The sequence below is a fragment of the Leopardus geoffroyi genome, chromosome C1, assembly GCF_018350155.1.
Source record: "Leopardus geoffroyi isolate Oge1 chromosome C1, O.geoffroyi_Oge1_pat1.0, whole genome shotgun sequence".
In the NCBI taxonomy this organism is placed as follows: Eukaryota; Metazoa; Chordata; class Mammalia; order Carnivora; family Felidae; genus Leopardus; species Leopardus geoffroyi.
The window spans coordinates 213,319,535-213,338,502 of record NC_059328.1 but is presented as its reverse complement, the minus strand read 5'-3'; the positions used below and the strand labels follow the sequence as shown (position 1 = coordinate 213,338,502).

At 45.2% G+C, this 18,968-nt stretch overlaps 1 protein-coding gene across 1 annotated transcript in view; it reads right to left on the bottom strand.

Annotated features, from left to right (window-relative positions):
* Positions 1-941: 941 nt before the first annotated feature.
* The window catches only part of CAB39 (calcium binding protein 39), an 88,170-nt gene continuing 70,143 nt past the window's right edge, over positions 942-18,968 (bottom strand). Inside the window, exons 5-9 of the mRNA XM_045481674.1 lie at positions 18,587-18,755; positions 11,139-11,198; positions 8,243-8,308; positions 4,135-4,278; positions 942-3,531 (exon numbers count right to left, since the gene is read on the bottom strand). Of these exons, the coding sequence (XP_045337630.1) occupies positions 3,343-3,531; positions 4,135-4,278; positions 8,243-8,308; positions 11,139-11,198; positions 18,587-18,755 (628 nt within the window). The 3' untranslated portion in view covers positions 942-3,342. The remainder of the gene's footprint in view (positions 3,532-4,134; positions 4,279-8,242; positions 8,309-11,138; positions 11,199-18,586; positions 18,756-18,968) is intronic.

Below are 18,968 nucleotides of genomic sequence, written 5' to 3'. Positions count from 1 at the left end.
AAATTCTCAGGGGATCACTCATTCATGACCTCGGAATGGCAGAAAAAGCCATCGGGCACTGAGCCCTCACAGAGCTTGGAGAGTTATGATCTTCTTTGGCCCTTACAAATAATATATATATAAAGGAGGGCAGGGTAAGGGCTACACGTTGACCCCCGAGCAGCCCGAGACTCGCTTCTTCTTGGTGCGGGGAAGTGACACCGACAGGTGACCGGTGGGAAGTAGAATGTGAGCTAACGCACAAGTCCAGCCCTCAGCGTGGCCACTTCCTGTCTGATCAGAGAAAGGGCCAAGTCACAAGGTGGGACCTCACGGGGCCGTGTCATCTCTGCAGACGAGGGACCGAACTACCTGGAAGAAATAGACAACGAATAAGATGTGTTCGGATGTGGGGTTGTGGCAAGGACACGTCCCAGGCCACGGCCCCAGAGAGTGGCGATCCCATTTACAGACAAGGGTTAAATTAAAAAGCGAGGACAGGGCTGTGCACCCCACAGCACAGGCAGCCCGGGGACAGAGGGCTCTCTCGCCCTCACTGTGATCTCACCCTTGTAACTTCTAATCCTCCTGCCAAATGTACAGTTTTACCCTCGAACGTTAATAACAAAGGGTCACAGAGCCATGGGCAAAGGGTCCGCTCCCCAGATGCTAGGGTCTAAAAAAGCGATCAAACAAGGAGTAATATACTGCACGCGAAAGGCAGGGCGAGAGAGCTGGGAGCCCGGTCGCATAACACTCCAAAAGTCGCGTAACTTTTAAGGGAAAGTCGCACCAGACACCAAAAATCAAACCCTGAATAGGGAAAAAGACTTAGAAAGGCATGTGTGTTAGCTGTTTCCCGTTAGTTTGTGACCAAATGTGGGCCGGGGTGTCTCCTGACGGGGCTGTTCACGGAGACACAAATGCAACTCTCTGGAAGACACCATAAAAACGGACAGCGCTGTTTCTCCAAAATTTTATTTTTAATTTAAATTACAGGGCCAGCCAGATATTCTGATAAGAAATTTACGATTCCTCAGGAGAAAGGAAATGCTTTCAGGGCACTGTTAACAACTGTATACATCTCCACCTTTTTTTTTTTTTTAAGGGTTAAAAATCACATTGAGTAACTGTACCTGACTCATGTAAAATTAAACCTTTGTAACACAAAAAGAAACCACTTCCAGTATAATAGTTTTGGTGATATGAATATATTAAATGATCGTAACTTTTCACCTTTGAATGTTTTCACATTTTTGTTAGAAAACAAAAACAAAACGAGCCTTAACTATCCCCGGCTCCCAACGCAATGGTGGCACATCGCTGATCTCTGTGACGTGCTGCACCCTCGCTGTCTCCCACACACAAGTGCAGGTGCCACCGCCCAAGTGGAAGCTGTTTTGTTGTTTCAAGTTCTAAGAGCCAGCTTGGCGGGGACACTTTTCTTCCACTTGGTGTAACTGATGTTTTCGCACCAAATCCAGACACCAAGCACTGGACCGCGAGACCCAGAACGTTTCCTCACGGTCGAGTCCCCCGTTCCCTTCCTAAGTGTCTTGGGTATTTTTCATTTCAGGGAGTTTGGATCGCTTTCCCGACTTCCAGTAGAAAAACGTGACTTATTTTACACAGATTTTGGAAAAGACAGCCTCAGGAAAAGCAATTATAATGCAGACTGCCTTTTGACTGAGATAGGATAAAACACATTTATATCTTCTGGAGCTATTTTCCTCGCCGGTATTCCCAGGAGGTCTGAAAACCTGCCGATGCTTAAAACATCAATTGGGAGTCTCATGTTGCTGGCTGATAAATAATTCAATTAGTAAGAGAGGCTAGCAAAGAGTAATTATATAAATTTCTTAATCAGCTACAGCCATGCTGAATTCAAACTGGCAAACTCTGATTTGTTAAGTTGTTAGTTGTGATCTTAGTATCACTAAGATGAACAGATACCATTCTAAGAACTTGACATAGATATGTTCTAGGAGACGTTCTGCCGTGGTCACAGTAACAAAAAGTGGTGCAAAATCAGTTACTTTATAAATACTGATAATTTGCAGCATTAAGGAACAGGACATTAAAAAAAAATGTTTCCCCATAGGACACCTATGACTAGGGGCTCTTCTTTTCCTAAGAGAAGCCAAAGTTTTAATTATTCAGTTTCACAACTATTGTACTGGATTACTTACTCTAAGAAAGAAAAGGTGCTCTACAGAGGTTCCCCCCCCCCCCCCCCCACGAATAATCAGCATGAACTTAGCATAATCAGCATCATTCATGTCTGGCGAGCTCATGACTCATTGAAATGAATAAGGCCGATACTGCGCAGGGAAGCGTGGCTGGCTGAGTGCCAGGCCTACCGAACGGCACCCCAGTAGATAGCTGAATACAAAGGATTGGTTTCCATTTTGTCTTTTAATGCTGTGATACTTAAAAGTTAAATCAGCATTTTCATGTGATCGGAAGTCTTTCAATTACATATGAGCATTCATTTTTTTTTTTTTTTTTGCAAAAACTCAATATTAGGTAATAGTTACATACTAATACAGTAACATTCCTCTGCTGTACAAATTAAATCATTTAAAAGAAAGGAGCATTCTAAGAATTATATACAAAAGAAACCTGTAAGCATTGTCGAAATGAAACGCAAGGTGTCACTGTTAGCTCTACTGGTTTAAAATACCTTCCAAAAAGTAAAATTAACAAATACCCTTCAACATATCCAGGTTTACAAGTCTCAAGAAAATCAAATGTCAAAAAATTCTAGAAAGCTGTGAAAAGCATATATACATTTTCCTCATGACCTTATGAAGCTTCACGCCTTTGAAAAGTTGCTATCGATTCATTCGCACGCCAACTTTATCCACCCCAAAAGCTCCTACCTTGGATACAGCTCCCCTCTGATCTCAAACACAGCTCTGCTCGATCTTCCTTCAGCAAAGGCGTACAACCTCACCACGAACCCACGCTCAGATCTTTAACAGAGATCAAAGCAAGCACGCAGGTTGAATCTGAAAACACCAACCCCCTTCTTCCCTAAACCACACCGTCATCTACACATCTGCCTGCAGGAGCCTAGCCAGCCACATTCAGAACTCCCACAGCAAACAGAGTCTTCGAAATCTGAAGCGACACACAGATCAAGAAAAAGTCCACGTGTGCTCTAGTGGGCAAGAAAGCAGCAGCTACGTTCTCCAACTTGGACTAAAAAAAAAAAAAAAACAAAAAAGGTAAAATGAAAAACCGTTCACTTAACAGCAGGTTAGCAGTAATGTTCCTCATGAACCGAGAAGAGTGCCTGATGCTGAATAGCTAACAGCAAACGCTGAATCTGGATTTACTATTTTAGGTGTTGATTGGAAATTAGGCTTCTTGCTGAGCTGGTCTCTTCAAATCCCTGATCTGTTTAACTAAATAGGTCTTCTCATCGTTAAATTGTTCGTCCTCGGTCCTGTCATTCTGAAACTTGCTGAGGAACTCTATGAGTTTGGTCTGGTTCTTGAGGAGGATGTCTAGGATGGGCTGCGTCTTGTTAGGATTGGCTACGAACACCTGCACGGAGAGAAAGCAGCATCAGTCGCAGGAAGGGATGAGACCCAGACGTCCGCCCACAGCCAGCAGGGCACGCGTGGCACACGCCCGATGCTTCCCTGGGGCCTGCGGTCAAGTCATGGTTCAGAGGATTTTGTTTTGGAAGACTGCATTTTACAAGTGGGGGGGTGGGGGGTGGGGGGGGTGAGGTGGAGAATTACATGTTTCAGCACAAAAAGGACTGACAGATTCATTCATGCTCTGAAATTCTGCAGCTTGGTATTAAAATATAGACTGATTTTAGAATAAAATGGGCAGAAATTATTTCTGGGCAAGGAAAGTCAGAATGGATTCCAAGTACTACAACCTCCATGAAAAGCATTAAAAAATGCACTAAAAAATGCTTTACTTTGTGATCAGTAATAGTCTACATCAGAAATGAAGGACTCTCCCCTTGTCCCCCAGTCCAGATGGTAGACCTTTCTGGGTCTGTTTTTGTCAAATGTTGTGCTACACAAATAGGAGCTCAGATGACCAACACGAAGCTAGTAAAACTGCAGCTAGTGGTAAATGCAATGAGATGAACTGGAGAAGGAAATCCTGTCTGTGGTTCCCATGCTGTACCTTAAACACGTGGAAGGCCTCAAACTGGATGTTACGACTCTTGTCTCGGAGGAGATTCATCATCAACTTGAGGTTCTCTGGTTTACTGATGTATTTTGTCATAATTGTGAAGTTGTGTCTGTCTAACAGTAGTTCACCGAGAAGCTGAGAAGACATTTAAACAATTACTCTTACATTAGCATCAAGATTTCAAGTAAATCCAAAGTTAAAAAAAATAATTCACTTTATAATCATCACTGTTAAGCCCAGAACATAGGCACTCAAAAGACCGATGAGTGGAACCGAATTACGACCTACAAGCTACCGAGAGCCCACCACCTGCCACCCGACCACGTACACGGTTCTTCTGGGGGCTTAACCTATGGGGAGTCCAACATTGCTCCCTGGTCTTGACATGTGCCAGCGCACATTTGGCCCAGAATCTGCAACTGTCACAGCCTACTTTTCACATAAGCATTCCTGTTGTCTCATTAAAAAACAAAAACGGAAACAAAAAACTATCAAAGAAAATGGTTAGAAGATAGGTTATTGATAATTCTTGTTTGACTTAACTACAAATCTTAGTGTAATTAATTAAAATTATTTTATTTACTTGGATTTCCCAGGAAAGAGTCTTTCAGGGCCAAAGTTTTCTACACACTTACCCTTGAACTCGCCAAAGTTATGCTTTTATCATACCTGATTCAGGAAAGTTTATGAGTATTTCTCTGTTCGTTCTTTCTTTAGCAAACTATCCTGAAGATACTCTAGTTTTTTCTTAATGATTCATCATCACTAATGACATTAAGCTAAAAAAATGTCTGTGTCTCCAGGGCTTACTGAGTTCTAGAGTCATTATACCACATCGGTCCTTGATTTTCCAACCGTCCCTGCTCGCTCTAGCTCTCTTCGTCTGAAACCAGTAGTCACCTCCTCATGTCAGTGAGTCAGCTTCTAGGTGAGGTCTAGCGTGCCCGCCGTGGAGGAGGAGTAGAGTTGCAGTCCTTGGGGCTAGGGCAGGGGCAGGGGCAGAGGAAGAGGCAGAGGCAGAAGCTGGGCCCCTGCATCAGCCCACCTGGGCTTGAATCCTGGCTCCCCACTGCCTGTAAGCTATGCAACCTTGAGCACATTAATTTCCTGGTGCCCCAGTTTCATCATCCACAGTGGGAGTGGATGACAGTACCTACATTTCATGAGATACATGCGTAGTGGGAAATAAAAGCACGAATATGGGCAAGGCACGTGGGACTGGAGTCTACATAGAGACACGGACTGAGCTCTAAGAGAAGGAAAATGCATGAGTAGAGTTATTCTGCCCTGGATTAATTGCTCTGGTTAATTCCTTTCTGGATTCTTGACTGTGTCCTAGATAGTTGAAAATTTCCAGACAACTATCTCTAGATAAGTAATATGTAATATTAAATAAAAAATAACCTGATGTGCAGGAGAACAAATCTATTCTACTTAGGATTTATAATGAGATTCTAGAAAGAATTCAAAAGCTCAAGCTCAGGTTTCACATCAATCTGAATCACAAAATGTACAACTATCAGGGCACCTGGTGGTTCAGTCGGCTGAGTGTCCGACTCTTGATTTCAGCTCAGGACGTGATCTCACGGTTCATCAGTTCGAGCCCTGCGTCGAGCCCTGAGTCTGGCTCTGCACTGACAACTCAGAGCCTGCTTGAGATTCTCTCTCCCCCCCATCTCTCTGCTCTTCCCCAGCATGCGTGAGCGCACATGCACTCTCTCAAAATAAACTTTAAAAAAAAACCCACAAACCCAAAATATACAACTTTCAAGGTAAGAAGCAACAAGTATTTACTCTTACGAAGACTCAAAAGTTACTATTAAGCATGTGAAGGGGTACAGCTTTCCTGGTGTTCATTTTCTATCACAGAAACCAAAGAAATACCAAGCATGGCTCACTTGGTTATCTGGAGGAGGATAACTGGTAATTCTTTAAATTTCTTGAGACCTAAACAAAAAAGTTGGAGGTCTTGCACAGGGAATACACATTTGCTGGTAAAATAAATATAGGAATACTTAATGCCTGTGTAGCTGGAAAAAAAGAGCACAAGTACAAATCCATGTTTAAAGTACCACTGGTTCTCACAATTGCTGCATGCGTCCTGAGGTGTCACAGAGCCGCGGGAGCCAGGGACCGGCCCCATGTCCGTGACCGAGGGCTCGCACACAGCAGTCTTAACCGTCCTTTTCAGGTTGGCAATTCCAAAGTGGCCAGAAGGTCTTGAATGCCCTTCTCCTTATCGAAGCAACCCCAAGATTCAGAATTTGATTTGCGGACACACTACCTTCCTCCCCCTCTCGTGAGAGGTATTGGCCCTGGAAGCTACGATCCTAGGTAGTCCTGCCTGGCCTCCTTGGCCTTGGAAGACACTGGCTCCATCCAGCTGCTCATGCCTGTGTGACTGCTGGGGAGACAGGGCATCCTGGCCCTCAGATATGAAGAGGTCACTTTACTGTGTTGAGAATCACAGGGGAGCCTACATTATCTTATAAATATTACAAGTATATATGACATTATAGTACACTGATGTACAGGGAAGAAAAATTCCTGAAACAGCTGTCAGAATTTCCACACCCACCCGAGGATGAAAGGACTGGCCTTACCGGTGGCCATCGCCCAGCCAGCACACCTGGAGAGATGACACGATGGGCTGGGTGGCGAGGCCCCAACAGCGGCAATGAGCAGAAGGCACCCCAGCCTGAAGGGCCATTTCGGCCGTGATATATTTCCAAGCTGTGGCTATTACTGGTCCCCAACTGTAGGAGTTAGTCTTAAGAGAAAAGAAGGAAGTATCTGGCCAGATGGAAAGGATTCTTTTGGACATTTGGATGGTAGAGAGTGTTCTAGTCAAAGGATACAAAGTATAAAAGAGGCTCCTGAGGTCCTTTAGTCAATCCCCAGAGAAAGGTAAGGTCTTGAAGAGTGATCTCCCTCTGGCAGGAGGGCAAGCAGGAATGGAGTCCTGATCAAAATGAATTTGGACACCTCTGAGAGGAACAACTCGGAGCAGAACAGAATTTGAAGTGGACCCAGCAAAAAGTCCAGGTGGAGTTAGGATTCCGCCTTCCACCCCCAATCCTTTGTGAGCTGTACCCACAGTTCCTGTCAGCGCCACTTACTGACAGAGTGAGGGGTATGCTTTTGTTAACTGCAGTGAGAATTTCCTAGAGCAGAGGTCAGCAAACTTTCCGTAATGGACCAGAGACAGTAAATGTTTCAGACTTGGCAGGCCCATAGAGTCTCTGCGGCCACCATTCAAATCTGCTGTTACACTCTAAAGTAGTCTTATATAATATAGAAGTAAATGAATGTATCTATGTGCCAATAAACCTTTATTTACAAAACAGGCACTGGGCTGGATTTGGCTCATGAGCTCTAGTTTGCCAATCCCTATTCCTGAGTTTTAACTCTTTTTTTTTTTTTTTAAAGTTTATATATTTAGAGAGAGAGAAAGAGAGAGAGAGAAAGTGTACGCGTGTGCATGAGCAGAGAGAAAGGGAGAGAGAGAATTTGCCCAAGCAGGCTCCGTGCTGTCAGCACATGGACCAGGCCAACACGGGGCTCAACCTCACGAACCGTGAGATCATGACCTGAACTGAAATCAAGAGCCGGCACTTACTAAGCCACCCAGGCGCCCCTTGCATTTAAATTTCAAATGGAAGTATGCATGTCCTGGTCTGATACAAAGCGGCCAAACCTGCCTGCAGTTGAAGGTTTCACTGCTCACGGCCGCCCCGCCCCCTCCTCATGCAACAGCCTGCGTCATCCCGGAAGCACAACAGCTACCAAGACTTCATCTAGTTGGTGTGATTCTAAGTTTCAAAAACAGGCTTCCAAATCTAAAATACTGCATTGCTAAGAGGTAGAGACCTCTTCAAAATTCTGCATATTCTATGTTGATTTCTCCACTTACAAGCAGGTGGGCAGGTGCCCTGTGCCGACCACAGCTGAACTTCGTTTCCACAAAAATCCTGACCAAGGACAAATGTATTTTCCTCTCAAAGGTCTAAGACCCACACCAGCATATCTCCCATTCCCCAAACACAAATTTCACGCGCAGGGTGAAGAGAAGTAAAATACATAAAATAATCAGCCATACCTTGAGTGACTGTCTTTTTGTCACATAGTTTTCTGAATGAAGTAACTTCTCGTATTCACTGAAGAACTAAAAGACAAGAAAACATGTACCAGGAATTATTTTCTTAAAGACTGGTAGAGGACCTTAAAAAGCTTGAGCACAAACTTCTAACACCACGAAGGCCAACCACTGCCCGTCTGTCTCACACAGCCTTCCTCAGTGGCGCTCAGAGACCCTCAGGCCCCCGCCCCGAGGATTACCTCCAGGAGTGGGGACTCCTGGGACCGAGTCCCGCCCAGTGCTGGCCAGGCCCACACAGCTCGAACCTGGTCCTCCTCTGTCATCCAAACTCCACAAGCATAAAACAGAACTCCTACCCTCCAGCTGTCTGCTCAAGGTGGAGTCTGCTCTCATTTCTTGGTTTTAGGTTAGAAAATTTCCTATTTTTTTTTTATAGTTCAGTGAGTCAAAGCATATAGACAAAGAGAAAGTCACCTATTCTTTCAATGCATCAGGCAAGAGGAGAAAATAATTAAAACCAGACAAGAGGAGAAATTCAACACTCTCAAATAGGTAGGTGTCCTAGAAAAGGTGGGACTTGGGCTCAATCTTGAATAATAGCAGGGATTTCATTTAGGAAAGGGGAGGAGATAAAATGGGAAGGACACAGCATGAGTGAAGGCTGGAGAATGCACGTGACATACTTAGGAAGTGACACATGTCCACCAGATTTACACAGTGCTGCTCACTAACAACCACGGTGTCACTGGCATGGTGAGGCGTGGCAGCCGATCAAAGCAGGAGGTAGGAAATGGACAGGAGGGACACAGGGTCCAAGGCCACAGTTGCTAAAACGGGGCCGATGCTTCATGAGGGGTCCTGCTCAGCCACTCAGCTGTGATGCAGAGCAGGGGACTCCTCGAGGAGCTGCTCTCAGGGAACCGCACGTCTGTCACCTCACCTCGAGGGCTGCATCCGCTACAGGCCACCGTGATCAAATCCCCCAGAGAATGCCCCTGGGAGAATGTGTTTTGTTTTACAGATGTTGTCATCTTTCGGTTGATTTTGTTCCCCTGAGTGCTTTCGGTTATTAGAAAGCTCAGGGCCGAAGTGTACAGGGTTTTAGATCGTGTGATTTTGTAGTTTTGTGTAAAAGCAATCCTCCCGGTTTAATTTAAATTACCTGCCTCCTCACTTTCCTTCTCCCTCCCTCAGATCTGACTGCATTATCTACACATTTCTGTTAGTTGCCTCACATAAATATTTCTGAAATTTTGTTGACCAATGTCATCTATTGATAACCTGGCTGAAGGTTAATAATTGTAGTAATATTAATTACTAGCAAACTGACGTCACTGCCTGAAGTTAAATTTTTTGGAAGCTGGTTTGTATCTTTGGTAGGCTTTAAACTAAGATACTGGTATGTCAGATTCTTTCCAATCTTTGAGGCCATGTCGTAGCACAAACAATCCCGCTGACCTGACGTTTACTGACGCTCACCGAGTTCCGGCAGTGCCCTCAGGCACTCAACACACATTCTTACTTAATCCTCACAACAACCCGCCACAACGCTTAGGTGCGATCACGAGCCTTCTTTTAGGGCTGAAGATCCTGAAGGCAGAGGGTAAACGAAGGCAGCCGCCCAAGGTCTGGCAGCACAAAGTGGGGCTGGCGCCCGAAGCCCACACTTCTAATTGCTGCAGAAAGGCACCCGTGAGGTGACTGTGCTGCCGTTTGAAACCAACGCACAAAGACACACACCACATCCCAGTGGAAAATCAAAAAAACCTGAGCGGCAATGTTTAAGCCCCTCCTGAGACTGTCTCCGAGGGACCGGGATGCACTCAGCACTGCATGCTACCGAGTGGGAGGGAGAGACGAATACACAGTTCGGAAGCGTAGATTCTGCCTCTGAGAACCTTACAATTGAAATTTAGTTGAAGAGTAAAGTGAACAATGAAGTATCAGCAGTGCCTAAGATTTCAAAAATTCAAACGACTAGTGAAGAATGAAAACCCACGCCAAATCTCGCGGGTCAGACGGGAATTTCAAGCGGACTGTTATCATCCTGACTTCTCCAAGAACACCCATCGTCGGGCTGTGGGCAGCGTGTAAGTCAGGCCAGTCCGGCCTAAGGATGCGCCCGTGGGCAAGGCGGGGGCAGAGCTGGTGCGAGGTGGGGGCGAGCACCTGACCCTGGGACCTGAAGGCTGCTGTGCGGGTCAAGGGCACTCAAAATTGTTTATGTCGCTCAGGATGTCGGACATCAACTCAAACTGCTGGGCTAGTCCAGTGTCCTCACTTTACAAAGAGGACGGACTTCTGAATCCCTGGGGTAATGGCCTCGGCCATGGCCCCGAGGAGCCAGCGGCAGGAGCAGGGCTTCCCGAGGCAAGTGCTCTGCTCGCCCTCGCAGCTGCCGCCCCCCTCTCTCTCCCGGAGGTGGCAGCAGTGTGGGCAGCCGATGGAAAGGAAGGGAAACTTAAAGTTTGATAATAATTTTCTTTTTATCTTAAATGTATTAACTGAGGGTCGATGGGGGGGGGGGTGGGAGATGCGGGGAGGGTGGGTGATGGGCATTGAGGAGGGCACCTGTTGGGATGAGCACTGGGTGTTGTATGGAAACCAATTTGACAATAAATTTCATATTAAAAAAAAAATGTATACTGTCCTTTGGCAGCAAAGGGCTTTTACTTCCTCCCCTAAAGCAAGAAAAGAAGGGTAGCGTGTCAATCAAAAGATAAAAATTCTGCTTCTGACCAAGTAACAGTCAATACCTTAGTTCAGTAGAGAAATGATTACAGCACCGTCTAAAACCATTACATATGCAAAATAAGTATCCGGGATACAATCTAATTTCAATCTTTCATTTCTGGTACAAAACTTACAGTTTTAAAGTAGAATTTCATATACTTACTTTATCATAATGCTGTTCCAAAAATTCTGCACTGAGCAATTTATGTCTTGTAAGTAAATCCTAGAGAAAGAAAATACACTATTTTACAGCGGTTCTGCATTTAAGTTCTTTTAGAAAGAGAATCCTAAAACATGCCACGCCATTTTACCTGATAAAAACTGTTGTTAAAACTCACTATACTTAAAAACAGTTGCACATGAGTTGTACTGAAAATGTGGATTCTACGGAAGAGCAAATAAAATCATTAATAACTGGCAACTGTGATTGTGATGGTGATGATTGGTCGCGGGTCTACAGCTCTTAGAAGGAAAAATTTAAAAACAAACACATAAGGCAAGAGAAATACAAATTCAAAGAAAGGGAACATGGCGATAAAGTGAAAGAAAAGTAAATGATTGTGGTAAAGTATCAAAGAGAATACTGCTTCTGGAGGAGAAAGAGGGAATTTCTTTCATTAGAAAAAGTACTGGAGGTTCCATTTTCTTCCTCCTAACTTCTGTTATATTTAGTTTCATATCTAATGAAGTCTTTTTTTTTTTTTTGGATGCAAAAAGGTGATTTTATTTTATTTTATTTTTAAACGTTTATTTATTTTTGAGACAGAGAGAGACAGAGCATGAACGGGGGAGGGTCAGAGAGAGGGAGACACAGAATCTGAAACAGGCTCCAGGCTCTGAGCTGTCAGCACAGAGCCTGATGCGGGGCTTGAACTCACGGACCGCGAGATCATGACCTGAGCCGAAGTCGGCCGCCCAAGCGACTGAGCCACCCAGGCGCCCCAAAAAAGGTGATTTTATTAAAGCACAGGGACAGGACCCGTGGGCAGAAAGAGCTGCCGGGGACAGACTGTTTTTAAAAAGCCCCATTGTGTTATAAACATTAGCTCCTAAGTAAGCACAAGGCTGCCAAAGTGTAGGATCAAACATCAGAGTGACCTGGAGCTGCATTCCTCACCACGTGGCTTTCCCAGAAAACAACTCCAGGATCATTCATTCAGAAAACATATACTATGTGCCAGGTAAAGTTCTAGGTGCTGGGGCTCCAAAGACAAAAAGATGTGGTCCCTGCTTTTAAGGACCTAAAAGTTAGCAATGACTAGCCTGGTTCTCACCACGTGGGAAAGAGAATGGGAACTCAGGACAGCATAAATGGTCAATATTTGGTCAATTATGGAATAAAATTCCTTTAGAGCGGCCTACTGGAGAGGTTAGTGCCAATAATCCCCTTTCTCCGAACCAACTTTCCTTGTTCTCTTAGCTGTTTATGTTTGAGTGGCCCAGGTCACAACGAACCATTGCTTCCTGAGGTATGTCCAAGTGTAAGATCTGTCCTGAGAAATGTTCGAGGAAACGTCCCATGGCCAAATGCACGTGGAAAATGCTATAGCTCTGGTTCCCTTGTGGGGAGCTGGCAGGTCTCGAGAGACCCTACAGGGAGCTCTTCTGTCATGTACTTTGTTACTGCCCTTCCCAAAAGGCCTTCCTCACACAGGCTTTCCCCTTGGCCTGCTGACCTACTGACCACCTTCGGATCTTGCCCCCACATCACTGCCATAGCTTCCAGACTGGTCACCAGCATGGACAAAGTTGTCTTTACGTCTGTGAGATTACATGACTGCCATCTCCCATGCTAGACTATAAGTTTTATAAATACTACATTCATGTCTATTTTTACGAATCTTTGAATCCCCAGCACCAATGCAGTGCCCAGCACATAGAAGAGTGTGATATTTAATACATAAATGAATGAACCAACAAAATCAGGAAACAGGTTTGGGAAAACATCACATCAAACAATCCTTAAAGCATGCTTTTAAGAAGGTTTCTAACTCCACCCCAAAGATTTACAGCTGTTCAAACTGCTGGATAGGGTATGCATCGTATGCCTTTCTTGGGCAATTTTTTCCAAATCCCCCTTGGGGATTCAATAGACAAAATTAGAAAACCTGGAGTTTGAGCATCCTCAAGAAGCTGGAAGAGAAATGCCATGAAGCTTCCCAGTATGGGGGAGGAGACGGGGGCGGGGAGAGGAGAATTTATATTACTGTATACAGTATACTGTAATACAGTATATTATATATACTGGCCCACAGGGTCAGCTATTAGGGAGACAGGTACATGAGAACTTGAGGGCAATATATGAGGCATGCTTGTTAAAGGCACCTCCTCCTTCTATAGCTACTGCGATCTGCTTATGGTGGTCCCCCCGGTGTAGGAACCTCAAGGGCAGGGGTTTGTCTGGTTCACTGTTGAACCCCAGCACCTAAAGAACAGTGCCTGACACAGGGTAGGCAGACTCGTGGAATGAGCCGAATGAACAAATGAATAAATGGAAGGGATTAGTGTGTCAGGATCCATGGAAGACTATGTGTCATTTCTACTTTTTTTGTGGCTAAATCATTCTGGAGACCACTAGAAGGAAGTACAGAGAAAAGAACTTGGTGTTCACTGCTCTGCCATAATCTGACAGAAGAGAATGCAAAGGAGGGGATCTTAGGGACAATGGCTCTCAACTATGGTTGAATTTCAGGAACAGGAAGGTAGAAGATATTGCTCCAGAAAGCAAAATTCCTAGACACGTTGTGCCATACATTTTTACTGAAGTTTTGAGTAAGAAAACTACTCTGAAGGATAGATCTCAAGTAGGAACAAGAGCCTCGCAGCTGGGCCACACACGAAAAGGGGACCTCCAGCGTTTCCCCAACTAGGAAAGATTTTCTTCATTATCATCTGGTTTAAAGAGACCAGGAAACTCAGGAAACCACTGCCAATGTAGGAACCAAATCTCAATGGCCTTGGAGCAGGAGAGACTGAAGGGGCACTCTGAGACGGCTAACATAGGAGACGGACCCCAATGCACAGCAGGACGAAAGCCCCTTGTTAAGAGGGCCACACCAGGGCCTGGAGAGGAGAGTGAAACGCTGGTAGGAGAGGAGAACTGCCGAGAGCCAGCACAGAGAAAAAGGCTGATTCCAAGCTGGGAAGAGAGGAGGTGGGGACTTGGGCAGAGCCTCTACCTACTGAGCGATGAGAAGGAATCTCACCCTAGGAGCTGGAGCCACGTGCTTTGGAGGGCTCCCCCAGGGTCGGGGACAGAAACCGACAGAAGAGAAGATGAGGGGGAAAGGTCATGCAGTCAGTGGTCAGTGAGCTGCAAAATTTCCAGCATGCCACATGGTCCCAGACCACGAACTGCTGGGTCGGCTAGCAGTGGGGAGGGGAAGCAGGATCTGATTTCCCACCTCCCTAAATTCCAGTACATCCAAGGCCCTGGTAGCACTGGCAGACAGGGGTCATCTCCTGAGCCCAGCAGATTGAGCACCAACCTTTAGGGTATACTGAATTTAGAAAGATTCCTAAAAGTGGGTCTGGGACTCAAACAGCATGTTGCAAGGACAGCCCTGGGATCCCTGAAGAAATGCTGCTGACCCCGGGGCTCGATTTCACAGAGCCCTGGCAAGTTGTTTGGCCCAATTTCTTCCTTGATGCTTGACCATGTACCAGGACGAGAGACTCAACTCTACCAAATGTGTGTGGTTCACTTTTGGAGCTCTTAACAGAAAGTTCTCCCTGTGCTAGAGTCAAACCTGTCCCCAGGTTATTTCCAGAAACCGTCAGAGCCGACAGAAATAGGTTCAACCCACTTTCTATAGGACCCCACTCCACATACATGAAGTGCTCTCACGGCAAGTCCCTACCGAGTCTTCTCTTCTCCAGGCTAAATACGTCCAAGTTCCTTTAACCACTCCTCGAAAGACAGGATCTGAGTCCCCCTCACCATCTACTGTCTTCTGAAAGCCATCTATTTGTCTATGTGCCTCTTACAGTGTAGCGCCTGGAACGGAACACATTTATGTGCTGTTACCTTAATGGCTCATAGTGGGGCCAGACCGTCAACAGCTCCTTAGGTCACACACTACGTGGTCACATGTAGCTCTGGGGCAGCAGCATCATACTGTTTAATTTTACTGCACGTATTCAGAATTCTGTGTACTCAGAGTGGGCTCTGTAGGCAGACTGCCTGGGTTCAAATTCTGGCCTCCCATTTTTTGCCTGACCTCACCCAATACTTCTAGGCTTCAGTTTCTTTCTCTGTAAAGGAGATACTAAAAATACCTCCCCCAGAGAGTTGGTTGAGTAGGGTATGAAATTGCCTGCACTTTAGTAATTGTTATACTTAGCAATTATTATATTTAGTATTGACTATATTATTATGCCTTATTCCCACATCCCTTATTTATAGAGTTGGGTCTTCAAGTGGAAGATGTCAGTTTGTTCTGTTCCATTCTGGCCTCTCTGGATCATTCTGAAGCCTTATTTTAGGATTACCACGGTCTGCTGTCTTTACCTTTGTAGCTCTCACCTATACATTTGAGAAGTTGTAGGCCTTGTCACATTTTATCTAAGTCATTAATAAAAATGTTCAGCTGGACTGAGACAAAGCCCACTGGAAATCCACTAGAAATTTCTCTCCAGGGTGATGGCAATCCATTTTGCAGCACCTTATGCATATGACCTTTAGTTAGATGTAAATCACTACACTGAAATTCTACCTAGCTCCTGTCTTTTCATTGATTCCATCGAAACAGATCTGTACAATTATTCAACATCCAGTATATCCTCATAGTTATAAAGGAGTAATTCTAATAGCTACTGTTTGCTCCACACATAGTGTGTGGGGACACAATACTACCCTGACATACTAGTATTCTTACCTCCATTTTAACAGATGAAGAGCTTGAGATTAAATCCGCAGCAGGGCCGGGAACTGAACCCAGGCAGCCACACTCTGAGTACCCTCATCTACTGGCAACTATGAGATTAATATGACTGAACTTACTCTTCGTGAATCCATGCTGGCTGTGGGTACACGGTTTCCTTTCCAAAATGCTCAGATATCATCTCTTTAGAAACACTTTCTAGAACCTTACACAGGTAAAACATCAAGCTCCAAGCTCCACCAGCCTCTCTGGGGAATCTACCTTCTTTTACTCTGGAAAAATTGGAAATATATTCGTTGGCCTTCTGATACCCCTCCCGTCTCCTTAAGTCCTCAAAAAAGAAATCATGAACAATATTTGGCCACTGAGTTACTATCTTAGTACACATTCATTCAAGCTATGGATCTTGTTAGTTTTAATTTAGAGGGGGTAGTTTTAATTTCCTTTTGAGACCCAGCACCCATTCCACAGATTTGTAAATTCAAGTTTATGGACGAGCTGCATTTCTTCAAATTTTTTTGTGCACAGTGCAGTTTCTGGGGAGACAGGTCTGGTCACATTCTTCAAGGAGAGCACGAGCCCCGGATCTACCCTCCTTTTCCGTTATGCAAATATTCTCTCAAAAAGGACACCAGCAAACCAGGACAGGAGAGTTCTTCCTCCCCCTCAGCACCTTTGGCGTGAAGCGATCAGACTCTCACCGCTCTGACCGGGTTCCCTCTCGGAAGGATGGGGAGGGAAGGTGTGTTCTGATAGGTCCCGTGCCTCTCTCTCACATGTCGTCTTGGTCTGGGCTCTGCTTGATTTTGTCTTGGGCAGCTCTCTCTCTATTCAGGGGCCTCTTTAGAGAGCGCTGCCTTTTCTACGTAATCAGGAGCGGCTGAGATACAGAAGCCAAGCCAGCTTCCCAACAAACACGGTCTCTTCCAGAGTCCATCCTTCGAATCCTGAACCATCTCTGAAAGCTTCCCTTCTTCAGGGAGACACTACCTGCCTGGCTCTGCCCAGTCTTTTCCTCTCTGGCTTAACATGAGCTGACAGGGCTGATTTACCCACAGTGATTCCATCACCACCATTTTCTCCTTGGGGAGAATGGAATTCAAAGAAGCAGCCCTAACTGAGGGCTGATAATGAAATTATCAGCAAGGCCAATCGAGACTGTCAGATTCTGTGAATCACATTTCTGGCACAGTGTTAACACCTCTCCCTTCCCGTAAGCCAGCCGTGCCACCTGCGCCAGGCGCATGGCATCGAGCACTCCGCTGGGCCAGGAGGTACTACTGTGCCCCCCCACCCCCCCTCCCACTCCTCTCCTTCCCACCCCACCCCCACCTCTCCCAGAGTGGCCGCTCGCGGCTCATGGCTTGCTTTCTACACAGGATCTCTTCCCAACATGTGGTATTACCACACCTCCCTTCATAACAGGCCTGCTGCTTTTCAATGGAGCATCCCCTTCCACCAATATATCCTAATTATGAGTCCTAGCCCCAAAATGCAGTGACACAAAGACATCAGATTTGTCACTTTATGTTATAATCTCGAATTCATTTCAGTCTGCTTTATAAATTGACATATAAATATCTGAGATCTTACCTAAGGCTCCTGACATCCTCTTTAATAGTTTCAGGAAAATAAATCCTCGGGTACTTCTCACGCTATTACCTTATTCTCATTCCAGGTGAAACCCTAATGGCCAGGTGCCCAGGTTTTCATCCTGTTTTAAGGGTGTTCATTCACTGTGAGGGACATATTTTACCTAGAGACCAAGGCATATGCTCATTATCTCAAGGGCTCTTTACCCTCATAAAACTGACCCTCACGAGGAAGTGGCTACTTCTCACCGTAAGAGTGACCATGGTTCCTGAGCATAGCGGCCTGCAGGTTAGTATGTTAAATCCTGATTAAAGTAGAGGTTCTAAATAGTCACCTATGAGGTCAGACATTTTATATAAGGGAACGTAACATATAAAGGCTTACTTTCATTGTGAGGAACACTAATAAATATTACTGCTTTATTTACCGTAAACAGCACGGAACCTTGCAATTCAAAACAAAAATCTGCATGTTGTACAGTTCTATTGAATCCTAGGTGCGTTTAATTTATACAAATATAGAACAGGGCGATAGGGCGTACTGGGAAGGGAGGCCACATAAAAACGTGAACAGGGCAGGCAGTTCTGCTCCCCTTGCCCCGAGCGTTCAATAAATAAGCTTTGGCACGAACGTGGGACGGAGAGCTAAGTCCGTTGTTCCCCAGGGCCTGTCCACAGTGTGGAAAATTCTGCCCTGATTGTGCTTCTAATATTTCAAGACACGCATACTCCAAATTAGCATGGCCCTGAACAGAAGACAACGGCTTGGTGTTTAACCAAAGCAACTGCGACAGTACGTTCCAACACAGGAGAAAAACTCGTTTGTCCCACACACTGTGTATCAACATACCACGGCTGATGAGTATGTTCACAGAAAAGTGTACTTGTGACCATACTGACCGTACTTTTCGACAGAGTTGCAATCTAACCCTCCCACCCTGCCGAAGCTGTGACTCTACTGCACACACCTAAGTCTCACACACACACACACACACACACACACACACAGAAAGCAGATCTTCTCTCTTGCCGCTAGAGGGCAGACGGGTATAGACTCAGAGGTTAGACGTTTAGGAATGAACAGCAAACTGGTTAATCTCACAAGTATATTTAGAATTCTACAGTTTTTATGTTACCTTGAATGTGGCAAATGCATCTGAAGCTATGTCAAACGTTGACATTTCGACATATCTGAAGAAGTCATAGAATTGTTCTGACCACAAAATGATTTTTGCAAGTGGTTCATGTCTGATGCATTCTCTTAACATTATCCCACAATTTAGAGCTATTTCTGGAGATTCATACCTGCAAAACGAAAAAAAAAAAAAACAACAAACCAACCATGATTGCTGTTTCAAAACCCCTATCACTAAACCGTTCACATTTTTAGAACAGGAAGTTGAGATGTGTCTTAATTAAGTGACCAGAGTGGGTTACAAAAGGCATCTCTGTCACAGCAGGGTGTGGTGAGCTCAAGTGGGTTTACTCCAGAGGGTGTGCGCACGCACGTGCGTGCAC